This window comes from Trichosurus vulpecula, chromosome 4 (assembly GCF_011100635.1).
Source record: "Trichosurus vulpecula isolate mTriVul1 chromosome 4, mTriVul1.pri, whole genome shotgun sequence".
Classification (NCBI taxonomy): Eukaryota; Metazoa; Chordata; class Mammalia; order Diprotodontia; family Phalangeridae; genus Trichosurus; species Trichosurus vulpecula.
In genome coordinates, this window is record NC_050576.1 from 239,916,260 (window position 1) to 239,929,382 (window position 13,123).

The 13,123-nt window shown below is 37.4% G+C and overlaps 1 protein-coding gene across 1 annotated transcript; it reads left to right on the forward strand.

Moving 5' to 3' along the window:
- Positions 1–459: 459 nt before the first annotated feature.
- LOC118848861 (low molecular weight phosphotyrosine protein phosphatase-like) lies at positions 460–936 on the forward strand. Its single transcript, XM_036757897.1, has one exon. The coding sequence runs from the start codon at positions 460–462 to the stop codon at positions 934–936; it is 477 nt and encodes a 158-aa protein (XP_036613792.1).
- The last annotated feature ends 12,187 nt before the right edge of the window (positions 937–13,123 follow it).

Here is a 13,123-nt window from a genome sequence, read left to right on the forward strand (position 1 = left end):
GAAGGAGAGAGACAATGAGAGAGAGAGAGAGAGAGAGAGAGAGAGAGAGAGAGAGAGTGAGAGAGAGAGAGAGAGAGAGAGAGACTCTTTAGGTCACATTTACTGAACAAGTCTTAAACAATTAATTGGTACTATGTCACCACTTGTCCAAGTCCACCATTTTCTTCTTTCAATGCCTTTCAGGAAAATAGCAATTTTGATTCTTTTGCATAAAGAATATACCAATACTCATAATCTTAAAGCATTATCAGCAGAATATTGATGGTAAAATCTTGGATCTTTGTTTCCGAGAGAGAACAGTTGTCAGAAGTACTGGACTATTCTTCCAAGACAATTTAGATTTTTCCCTTCTTTTGTTTAGTTCTAGAACAGCTCATTGTTCATATAAAGTATTTGCCTTTTTTGTTTTTCCCATAATTTGTTCATTAATATTATTTATTTGGCAGTAGGAAATTAAAAATGGCTGCAGAGGGAATGAGGTCTGTGCTGTTCGTGTGTCTGGGTAATATTTGTCGCTCACCTATAGCAGAAGCAGTTTTTAGGAAACTTGTAACTGAGCAAAATATTTCAGATAAGTGGATCACTGACAGTGGTGCCTACTCTGACTGGAATGTGGGGCTTTCCCCAGATGCAAGAGCTATAAACTGCCTAAGAGATCATGGCATTAATACAAGTCATAAAGCAAGACAAATTACCAATGAAGATTTCCTGACCTTTGATTATATACTGTGTATGGATGAAAGCAACTTGAGAGATTTGAATAGAAAAGGTAATCAAGTTAAAAACTACAAAGCTAAAATTGAACTTCTTGGAAGCTATGATCCACAGAAACAACTTATTATTGAAGATCCGTATTATGGAAATGACTCTGACTTTGAGAGTGTATATGAGCAATGTGTGAGGTGCCACAAAGCATTTTTGGAAAAATCTCGTTAAGGCTCACACTCGTTGCTAAAGGACAACAGTGATTGACATCGACTTAAAAATGATGTTTGTATATCAGTTGATGTGTTATTAAAGAGTAATAATGTACTACAAAAAATATTATTTATTTTAGTTTTCCACATTAACACAAGATTTTGAGTTACAAAATTTCTCCCCATTTCTACCCTCCCCCCCATGCCAATATGGCATATATTCCGATTGCCCTGTTCTCCACTCAGCACTCCCTTCTGTCTCCTCACTCCCCCTGCCCCCCATCCTTTTTCCGCTTACTTTCTTGTATGGCAAGATAGATTTCTGTGCCCCATTGCCTGTATATCTTATTTCACAGTTGCATGCAAAAACAACTTTTTTTAATCATCTGCTTTTAAAACTTTGAGTTCCAAATTCTCTCTCCTGCTCCGTCCCCACCCACTCTCCCTAAGAAGGAAAGCAATTCAACATAGGCCAAACATGTATCATTAAGCAAAACACTCCCATAAATAGTCATGTTGTGAAAGACTAACTATATTTCCTTCCCTCCTATCCTGTCCCCCTTTATTCAATTTTCTCCCTTGACACTGTCCCTTTTCGAAAATGTTTGGTTGTGATTACTTCTTCCCCCTCTCTGCCCTCTCTTGTATCGTCCCCCCTTTTTATCCCCTTCTCCCTACTTTCCTGTGGGGTAAGATACCCAATTGAGTGTGTATGTTATTCCCCCTTCATGTCAAATCTGATGACAGTAAGATTCACTCATTCCCCCTCACCTACCCCCTCTTCTCTTGCAATGAACTACGTTTTCTAGCCACTTTTATGTGAAATAATTTACCCCATTCTACCTCTTTTGTTATCCCTCTCTCAATATATTCCTCTCTCATCCCTTAATTTTATTTTATTTTTTAGATATCATCCCTTCACATTCAACTCACCTGTGTCCTCTGTCTATGTTCCACTTTAGTAAGTCTCTTTTGATTTCTTTTTCTTGTTAATCTTTCCATGCTTCTATTGATTCTTGTGTTTCAAAATCAAATTTTCTATTCAGCTATGGTCTTTTCAACTAGAAAGCTTGAAAATCCTCTATTTTATTGAAAATCCATATTTTGCCTTGGAGCATTATACTCAGTTTTGCTGGGTAGGTGATTCTTGGTTTTAATCCTAGCTCCTTTGACCTCCAGAGTATTATATTCTGAGCCTTTCGATCCCTTAATATGTAGAAGCTGCTAGATCTTGTGTTATCCTGATTGTGTTTCCACAATACTCAAATTGTTTCTTTCTGACAGCTTGAAGTATTTTCTCCTTGATCTGGGAGCTTTGGAATTTGGAGACAATATTCCTAAGAGTTTTCTTTTTGGGATCTTTTTCAAGAGGCAATCAGTGAATTCTTTCAATTTCTATTTTACATTCTGTTTCTAGAATATCAAGGCATTTCTTCTCTTCATTGGCTTTTCTCCTTGACCTGGGAGCTCTGGAATTTGGCGACAATGTTCCTAGGAGTTTTCTGTTTGGCATCTATTTGAGGAGGTGATCTGTGGATTCTTTCAATTTCTATTTTACCCTCTGGCTCTAGAATATCAGGGAAATTCTCCTTGATAATTTCTTGAAAGATGATATCTAGGCTCTTTTTTTCATCATGACTTTCAGGTGGTCCAATAACTTTTTAAATTATCTCTCATTGATCTGTTTTCTAGGTCAGTGGTTTTTCCGATGAGATATTTCACATTCTCTTCCATTTTTTCATTCCTTTGCTTCTGTTTTATAATATCTTGATTTCTCATAAAGTCACTAGCTTCCACTTGCTCCAGTCTCATTTTTAAGGTAGTATTTTCTTCACTGGTCTTTTGGACCTCCTTTTCCATTTGCCTAATTCTCCCTTCCAAGGCATTCTTCTCCTCATTGGCTTTTTGGAGCTCTTTTGCCATTTGCATTAGTCTATTTTTTAAGATGTTGTTTTGTTCAGTGTATTTTTCAGTATTTTTTTGGGTCTTCTTTAGCAAGTCATTGACTTGTTTTTCATGGTTTTCTCTCATCCTTCTCATTTCTCTTCCCAATTTTTCCTCTGCTTCTCTAACTTGCTTTTCCAAATCCTTTTTGAGCTCTTCCATGGCCTAATACCAGTTCATGTTTTTCTTGGAGGCTTTTGTTGTAAGCTCTTTGACTTTGTTGATTTCTTCTGTCTGTATGTTTTGGTCTTCTTTTTCACGAGAGAAAGATTCCAAATTCTGAGACTGAATCTGGGTGCATTTTCACTCCCTGGCCATGTTCCCAGCCAACTTACTTGACCCTTGAGTTTTTCAACTGGGTATGACTGCTTGTAGAGAAAAGAGTACTTCGTTCCAAGCTTGAGGGGATGCACTGTATAGCCAGCTCTGCCACTCCAGCCCTCCTCCTTCCTCAAGAACCACCAACCCAGACCTGACACAAATCTTCATCAAGCTCTTCACTCCTGCTTTGATCCGGCACTTATTTCCTCCCACCACGTGGTCCTGGGGCCAGAAGTAACTGCAGCCGTACTTCCGTAGCTGCACCTCCCCCAATGCCCCTGGGGTGGTGGCTGAACCATGAACTCTGTCCCCCACAGCTTTTCCCACTAACCTTCTCTGTTGTCTTTGGTGTTTGTGGGTTGAGAAGTCTGGTAACTGCCACAGCTCACTGATTCAGGGTGCTAGGGCCTGTTCTGTCTGGCTCCTGTTCTGGCTGGTCCTGCTGCCTCTCATGCTGAGCTCCACTCCCCTTTACTCCATGTGCAATAGACCTCATCCAGGGACCATTCAGGCTGTCCTTGGCTGGATCCCTGCTTCCCTCTGCTATTTTGTGGGTTCTGCAGTTCTAGAATTTGTTCAGAGCCATTTTTTATAGGTTTTTGGAGGGACATGGTGGGGAGCTCACAGAAGTCCCTGCTTTCCAGCCGCCATCTTGGCTCCACCCCTGGAAGTCCCCCTTTGTCCACTTTTCTACCAGTCTACTACTGTTACAAAAGACCTGGAAGAGGAACATGAAGAACTGAGAGACATTTTTATTCTTTGTATAATGGATTGTCAGAGTCCCAGAAATCATCACAAGTTGTCATCCACCTCTTGCTGAGCCTCTGCACAGGTAGCTAGGCTGGTGCCAGGAAAGCAGACAATATATTTGCAAAACCACACTGATATTTCTGCTGGAATGGTTGGGCCTACTAAAGCTTGTCCTCTACTGTGCTAGACTTCAGTAAAATATCCATTAAAGACTAAAACTGAAAGATATTTCCTGGGCTGAGGCAAGCTTTTGTTGAGATCGATTGCGTTGTTAAAAAAAAAAAAAAAAACAAAAAAAAAACAAAAAAAAAAACTGGAAATGAGAAGAGAATGGAGAAAGTGGTTTAAGCACTTGCTTTTGCAAAAATTCCCTGTCCCACAAGGCTGGAATGAATTCCCTTCTTACTTCTGCCTCCCAAACACAAGATTCCTTCAAGGCGCAATTCAATACCTGACCCCTCCTCCAGCTATTAATGTTCACATCCACACTTACAAAAAAATTTTGCATATATTAAGTATATATTTTATGATTACTTATATACATACATGCTCTCCTCCAAACCACACTTAAATGGAAGTTCCTTCAGATAGTTATATAGACAGAAAAGAAAAGAGAGAGGGAGAGAGATGGGGGAGAGAGAGAGAGAGATTGAGAGGGAGAGAGAGAGAGAGAGAGAGAGAGAGAGAGAGAGAGAGAGAGAGAGGTAAACATAATGAAGTTCAATGACATACTTTAGGAAGATGAAATAGGCTCTCTAGAGCCATTGTGGAATTTTCAGTGTGAGCATTTATACCTCAGAAATCAGTAAATGCCACAAACCAAGGCTGGATTTGTTTTGTTGATTGTCTAGACTTCAGGAATGGAAATGATGTTAATATTGATGATTACTCTTAAAAATGTGACCGATTTACTTTTATCTCTTTCTCTCACCCAACAAAAAGTTGTTAAACACTTGCCAGCCTATCCCTGGCCTACAGTCAGAAGCATAGAGAAGCAAGACAGCTTTGAGGGTTGCACTGGCAATTAAAATGAGTTTGAGCGACATGTTCATGACATCAGAGGCTTTTAGACCATGTGGGTTTAAGTCACATTTTTGTGACAATTTTAGGTCATGTGAGTAAGTTGCATGTATGACTCATCTTTGACCCTGAACAAGATATGTAAAACCAGGGGTTGGCTTTCTTTTTTTTGGAACTCTGAGCTGCAGCAGTAGTGATGTGTGGCTCTGAGCCAGCAGTTGTCAAGCTCCCCAGCTGACCTCAGATGTTGGTAACTATGAATTGTTTTTGGTCTGTTTGTAGTTTGATTGTATTTGCTCTGAAGTTCAGGGTGCTGGCTTTTTCCCCTGAACTAAGTGAATGATATTTGCATGTTGTATTAAAGTAAGATTGTTAATCTCTTAACATTGCTTTCCTTAGTAAAGCAGATCAAAAGAACCTGGGCTTTTGCAGAGTTCTGTGTGCTGGTTGTTGTTGGGTTTAAACTGCCACAGCATCTCTTATATGTCAAAAGAAAATGCTGATAAATAGATAGATATACATTTAGCTATATAGATATAGGCATATAATAGATCTGTGGTTTCTCACATAGCCTTTTTCTGTTCTTTGGAAAGGCTCATTTGTTTGCTGTTTGCTAAGTTCAGAATTAAACACATAAAGAGAGTGATGCATCGGAAAAAAAATGCTGACATGTGAAAAGACTAGATTCTTGTCTTGTCTCTGTCTCTGATTCCTGTGATCTTGGGGAAATCAATTGGAATCATAGTGCTAATGCCACAAGTGACTTCACAGGTTATGTCATCCAATTCTTTCACTTTACAGATACAGAAACTGAGGCCCAGGAAGGCTGAGTATTATTGACGTAGTAATTGTCAGAGACATAATATGAACACCGGTTTCCTGACTTTAGAGTGTTATGGTAATTAAGGTGGGTCTCTTTTACTGTTTTTGATTTGGAATGCTGAGTTAAACAAGTACTATTGATGAGTCTTGCCTTCCAAATGTAATGGCCAGCAAGGTGGACTTTTGTTTTCTTTGTTTTGGAATGGTTCTCGGCCCTAAGGAATTTTTTACTGAATCAGGAGTCTTTGATGACCCTGTTACATCAAGGGAAGTCCTAGTTCACATGAGTTTGAGTAGCATGCTTGTGACAGCCCTTGATTCTGAGACATGTATATAAGATCTGAGGTTGGCGTTTTGCCTTTGGGGGCACAGTCATTGGAATAGGGTCAGTGTGGAGACTCTGGGTAGCTGTTAAGGAGCCCCCAAGCTTTGAAAACCCAGAAGTTGGTGCTTCTCTCTCTGGTAACTGTGTATGTATTGTTATGGTCAGACAGATAGAAGCCTGTCTGTTGCATTATTTTTCTCTGTATAATTTCTCCTTGTAATTTGTTTGTATTTGCTTTGAAGGTCAGGGTCCTGATTTTTTCCCCTGAACTAAGTGAATGATATATGTATGTTTAATTAAAGTGAGATGGTAAACCCCTTAAAGTTGCTTTCCTTAGAAAAGTAGATCAAAGAGCTTGTGCCAGCAGCCCTCCTGTGTGCTAGTGTTATTGGCCTTACACAGCCACAGTAGCAGCAGGTAGCATTGTTGTTACATAGAGTGTTAAACTCTCTGGCTTCAGTTTCTTCATCTGTAAAACACAGTGATAGATTACATAACCTTTGAGGTTGTTTTTAGGTCTATAATATTTATCTCATGAGAAATGAATTTTGTAGAATTGAATTCCACTGAAGTTAAAATCAAAGATTTTTCAAGGGAAATTAAGAGAAAAGTTAGGAAACCTTCGAAGGCTGTGACACTAAATGGAAAAATCTAGTACCTTATATCCCTCTAAAGCATGGACATCTACAAGACCTTTTTTTACAAAGATTTGTAAGATAGGTAATACATATATTGTTATTCTTATTTTAAAGATGAGCAAACTGATGTTCAGAGAAGTCAAGTGACTTTCTTTGGTCACAGAGCTAGTAACCATTAGATACAAGGAATAAATTCAGGCCTACCTTTAATCTAAATAGAATACTATTTCCACCAAACTACAGTGCAGTGAAATAGACAAAGGCAAAAGCAAATTGAGAGCTGTATAATGGAAATGGAGTTACAATGGTCTTGCGTTAGATAGAAATTGTTATGGTCTGGTGATTTTGAAGCTACTCATAAGGCCTTGCTATATGTAAAATATTAGAAAGTTTTTTTTTTTATTTTAAGTGTCCCTTCAAGTCAAGTGACATTTACCAATTTACAATAGATTGAAACTGTCAAAAATTCATTGAGTTATAAAATTGAGAAGGGGGAATATCTAAGGTTATCAAGTCAGAATCGACCCATGACCTTCCATAAGGAAAATAAAATCATTGTCAAGTACACAGTAAAAATAAATAAATCGTCAAATGTGGCCTTTTGAAAAGTCAAATAAAAGCACTCTAGACTAATTGATATTGGAGTCTTAATTGTAAAGCAGTGTTGGGAGAGAGAAATCAGTGATGTCTAGACAGGAAGAAAGTACAAAACAGATCCATTAAAAAAAGACAAAGGTTAAATACTAGTTTCTAAAATAAGAATGGTAGTGGAATTAAAATGCTAAGAACTAGAACATTTGTCAAAATTTCATTTTTTATATATGTGTGCATGCATATGTGTGTATGAATGCATGCGTTCATATATATATGTATGTATGTGTATGCATTTCTTTTTCACACACTATGTCAATCAAGAGAATGATCATCCTTGGCACTTGGGTATGTATAGAGACTAGGCCAGAGTACAGAGATGAGGAAAGCGTTCTTGTAAATTACCATCATCTATAGCTATGAAATCTAGTAGATGGAAACACAGGCCCCTGAAACTTCACAGGGAGGCTATCATAGTACAGAGAAAAGGGTATTGGATTTGGGGTGAGATTTCTGCCTCTACTACTTACATCCATTTTCACCTGTGACATGTTGTTTTTCCTTTCAAGGCCTCATTTCCTCATCTGTTAAATTTAGAAGTTGGACTAGGTAAACTCCCATTCCCCTTCCAACTATCAGTTTATGAACATACTTAGGGAAGGAAGACATTAATAGAAAATGACAGTGATCAAAATAAATTTATATTTAGTTCAAAGGAATCTAGAAACCTCAACCAACAAAAGCCAAAGACAGCTTGCAAGGTCAGTGGGAAAGGTCTCTCTCCTGGGTGAGAGAGGAGGGTGGGCCCCAGCCCCAGCCCCATCTCCAGGGTGGCTGCAGCAGCAGCTGCTGTTTCAGGAGGTCTCTGCCTACAGATGGTGGAGGAATCAAGCAGCTGATCTGGGTCCCAGTCCATGGTGGTGGTTCTGTGGCAAGGATGAGCACTGTAGTGGCAGAGCTTATGGCAGCTGTGTAGACTGGAGGTTGGAGAGTGCTTGTGGTTGCTCACAGACCAGGGTACCGGTCAGGTGGGATTGAACACCCCTCCTTTGATCATACCACTTTAGAAGAACTAAAAATTTACATATCTCTAGAAATATCTCTTAAAATAGCTGCACAAAACCCCTGAAGCTTGGGGCAGTACCCTTAACAGAGAGCTCAAAATTCCAGTAATTGGCTGGGAAAATGAGCAAACATGGGGTAGGGTAATACTATAGAAGGTTACTTTCTAGGGGAAAAGGTATTTTCTTAGATCCTTGGTGCTGATGAAGATCAAAGTATACAACCAGAGGAAGACAACAAAATCAAAGCTCCTACATTCAAAGCCTCTAAGAAAAAATACGAAATGGTCTTAGGCTATGGAAGAGTTCAAAAAGGATTTTGATTGTCAAGTAAGAGAAGTAGAGTAAAAATTGGGAAGAGAAATGAGAGTGTTGAAAGAAAATCAGAAGAAACATGTCAACAGCTTGTTAAAGGAGACAGAAAAGAAAATGCAGAAGAAAATAACAACTTTAAAAATATACTAACACAAATGGCAAAAGAGGTCCAAAAAGCAAATGAGATGAAGAATGCTTTAAATGCAGAATTGGCCAAATTGAAAAGGAGGTCCAAAAGTTCACTGAAGAAAATAATTCCTTAAAATTTAGAATGGAGCTAATGGAAGCTAATGACTTTATAAGAAATCAAGAAATTATAAAACAAAACCAAAAGAAAGAAAAAGATATAATGCAATGTGAATATCTCATTGTAAAAACAACTAAGCTGGAAAATTGGTCCAAGAGAGGAAATTTAAAAATTATTGGATGACCTGAAAGCCATGATCAAAAAAGGAGCCTAGACATAATCTTTCAAGAAATTGTCAAGGAAAACTGTCCTAATATTCTGGAACCAGAATATAAAATAGAAATAGAAATAATCCATTGATCACCTCCTGAGAGGGATTCCAAAAGTAAAACTCTTAGGAATATTGTAGTCAAATTCCAGAGTTCCCAGATCAAGGAGAACATATTAGAAACATACAGAAAGAAACAATTCAAGTATTGTGGAAACACAATCAGAATAACACGAGATTTAGCAGTTTCTACACTAACAGATCAGTGGGCTTCTAATAATGATATTCTAGAAGTCAAAGGAGGTAGAATTGAAACCAAGAATCACCTGCTCAGCAAAACTGAGTATGACGCTTCAGGGGAAAAAATGGAATTTGAATGAATCAGAGGACTTTCAAGTGTTCTTGTTGAAAAGACCAGAGATAAACAGAAAATTTGACATTCAAATACAAGACTCAAGAAATGCATGAAAAGGTGAACAGAAAAGGGAAGCCATAAAGGATTTATTAAAGTTGAACAGTTTACTTTCCTACATGAAAAGATGATATTTGTAACTCATGAGACCTTTTTTCATTATTAAGGTAGTTAAAGGAAATATATAGGTAGGTAGCTAGATAGATGAATATATATATATACATATATATATATATATATATATATATATATATATGTGTGTGTGTGTGTGTGTGTGTGTGTGTGTGTGTGTGTGTGTGTAGTCAAAGGGCACAGGATGAGCTGAATACAAAGGGATGATATCTTGAAAATAAAATTAAATGTTGAAAACAATGTACTGGGAGAAATATAAAGGGAGAAGTAGAATGTAGTAAATCATCTTACATAAAAGAGGCAAGAACGAGCTTATATAGTGGAGGGGAAGAGCAGGGGAGGTGAGAGGGAATAAGTGAGCCTTATTCCCTCACTAAGAATTTGGCTCAAAGAGGGAATAATATACATACTCAATTGGGTATGGAAATCTGTCTTACCCTACAGGAAAGCGGGGAGGGGGGTGGGCAGGGAATAAGAGAGGGGGAGTAATAGAAGGTACTGCAAATTGGGGGAAGTGCTAATTGGAAGCAAACACTATTGTGAAGTGACAGGTCAAAGGAGAGAATAAAATAAATGGAGGGCAAGACAGGGTAGAAGAAATATAGTTAGTCTTTCACAACATTATTTTTATGGAAGTGTTTTGCATAAATACGCATGTATAAATTATATTCAATTGCTTACTTTCTTAATGAGGGTGGTGGGGAGGGAGAAAGAGAGATAATGTGGAACTCAAAGCTTTAAGAATGAATGTTAAAAATTGTTTTTACATGCAGCTGGGAAATGATATACAGGCAATGGGATGTAGAAATCTATCTTGCCCTACAGGAAAATAGAAGGGAAGGGGATAAAAAATGGGGTTGTGGTTGATAGCAGGCAGGGCAGATTGGAGGAAGAGGTAATCAGGTTGCATGCTGTCCTGGGGCTGGGGAGGGTAGAGGTGGGAAGAAAATTTGGAATTCAAAATCTTGTCAAAGTGAATGTTGAAAACAGAAATAAATATTTTTTTTAAAAAAATAATCTAGAAACAAGAGGGTTAAACAGCTTGATCTAGTAGAAACAAAAGCTTTTCCTCTCTTCTATCTCTTACTCCGCAATTCAGAATTATCCTTAAAGCTAATAAGATATGAAGAGGAGATGTAAGTAAAAATGGAAATATAAGAAAATTCTAGATAGAGGCTGGGATATATTTGAGGAGAGAAGCAACAGCAAGAAAGATAATACAAAATTAAAAGACCATACTTTCTAGATAAGATATTAAAGGATTCTAGAAAATGGTTTCCACAGTGTTCTATTAATTGAATGATTAAGCAGTATTCAGGGCCTTTTGACACTAATGCACTTTACATTAATGCACTTTACATTAACACTAACTCAGCAGGAGTAACTGACCTGTCAATTCAAAGAAGAAAATGCATAATGCATATAGGAAATTGGATGAATACCTAAGTATGCCCTGATATACTGTAAGTGGCTATTTGAGGGTTTAAATGAGGAGGATTTTTTTAATCACAATGAAAAGATATAGATCTGCAACTTCATTGGCTGACAACTCCCAGATAAGTTCAGTATCTTCTATATAATTTTTATGTTTAGAAAGTTGCCTAGAGTTAGTCAATAAACATTTATTTTATAACCAGTATATTCCAGGCACTGTTATAAGTACTCCCCAGTGCTTGGAAAGCAAATACGAAGAAAGGAAAATACAAATAAAGGCAAAAATCAGTCCATATTCTCAAAGAGCTCACAGTATAATAAGGGAGAAAATAGGCAAAAAATTAAAACAAGTATGCACAACAAATATATGTATATATACATATACATATATGTATATATACAGATAGATACATAGATAGATATAGATGTAGATATAGATAGAAATGTATAAAATATAGATAAATAGATAGATAGATAGATAGATACAGATCTATACATACATACAGGATGATTTAGAGATAATTAACAGAGAGAACATGCTAATAATAAGGGAGAACGTTTCTTATGCAAAGTGAGATTTTAGCTGTGATTCAAAAGAAGCAGAAGAAACCAGGAGGCAGAGATGAGGAGTGAGAGAGTCTTCTAAGCATGGGTAACAGCTAGTGATAGTGTATCACATCGGAAGCTTGAGTGTCTTGTTCAAACAAAAGCAAAGAAAACAATGTCCCTGTATCACAGAGTATGTGGGAGTGAGTCATGTATAAGAAGAATGGAAAGCACTAAGACATTAAGAGAATTGACCAGAATCCTAAAGCTAATATGAATCAGAAGACTGAAAGTTAAGCCGTTACAATTCTGAATTTTGTGCAATTCCTCTTACATGAAGAATATACTGAATTATAATACCTAGGTTCTAAATGAAAAGAATACAATTTTATGAAATTATGAAAAATATAACCTAGGTGACAGCCAAAGTAACTGTGATAGATTTTTTTCTGTTAATAATTAGAATTTGATTAAAGAAGATAAGTCATTGTCAACATTTTAACAATTTTTGACAATATTGTTCCCTTCTTTGTGATTAATTTTGTTGTTGAGTCATTTCAGTCACATATAACTCTCTTTGACCTCATTTGAGCTTTTGTTCACAAAAATATCAGAGCATTTTACCATTTCCTTCTCCAGCTCATTTTATAGATGATGAAACTGAGGCAAACAGAGTTAAGTGTCTTTCCCAGGGCCACACAGCTAGTGTCTATATGAATTTCAAATCACAAGATAGTACAAGAATTTCTTCCAAGACAGCTCAGTGGTGCAGTAGGCTGAAGTCAGGAAGACCCAAGTTCATTCCAGCCTCAGTTTCTTACCAGCTGTGGGACCCTGGTCAAGTCACTGAATCTCAGTTTGTCTCAGTTTCCTCAACTGCAAAATGAAGATGATAATAGCACCTGCCTCACAGGCATGTTGGAAGGATCAAATGAAATAATATTTGTAAAGCACTTAGTACAGTGCCTATATAGTAAGTGCTGCCTAAATGCTTTTTCTCCTCCCTTCTCCTTGTGTCCCTAAGAAAATATCCCTAAAGAATCACTCTCACTCTGCTAATTATGAAATAAAGAGTACTTAATGAGATGAACTAAAAGTACTTATAACAATCAAAATTGGAAACTGATAAAAGAGACTTAAAAGAGAATGGAAAGGAAGTAAGACTGAGCTTCAACAGAGAAAGAAGACAGATAAGGACCTCTGGACTGCTATAGGCATCTGGGAGCAGAAACCTGGAGTTGAAGATGCCATTTGTTGTGTTTGTCCTTTGTTTTTGAAGAACACCATGACATCAGGGAAATGATGCCATGAGTTGCAGTTGACTTTGATTTGATTGAGGGAGGGCTGTGCAAGACTATCACTTGTATGTACTTCCTAAATGACAGGGAAATTTTACAGAAAGACCTGCTCTTTCAACAACTTCTTTTCAGGTCTGGTAAA

Bases quoted from the DNA above. Each gene is read 5' to 3' on its own strand.
- LOC118848861 (XM_036757897.1), top strand. From the start codon at position 460: ATGGCTGCAGAGGGAATGAGGTCTGTGCTGTTCGTGTGTCTGGGTAAT.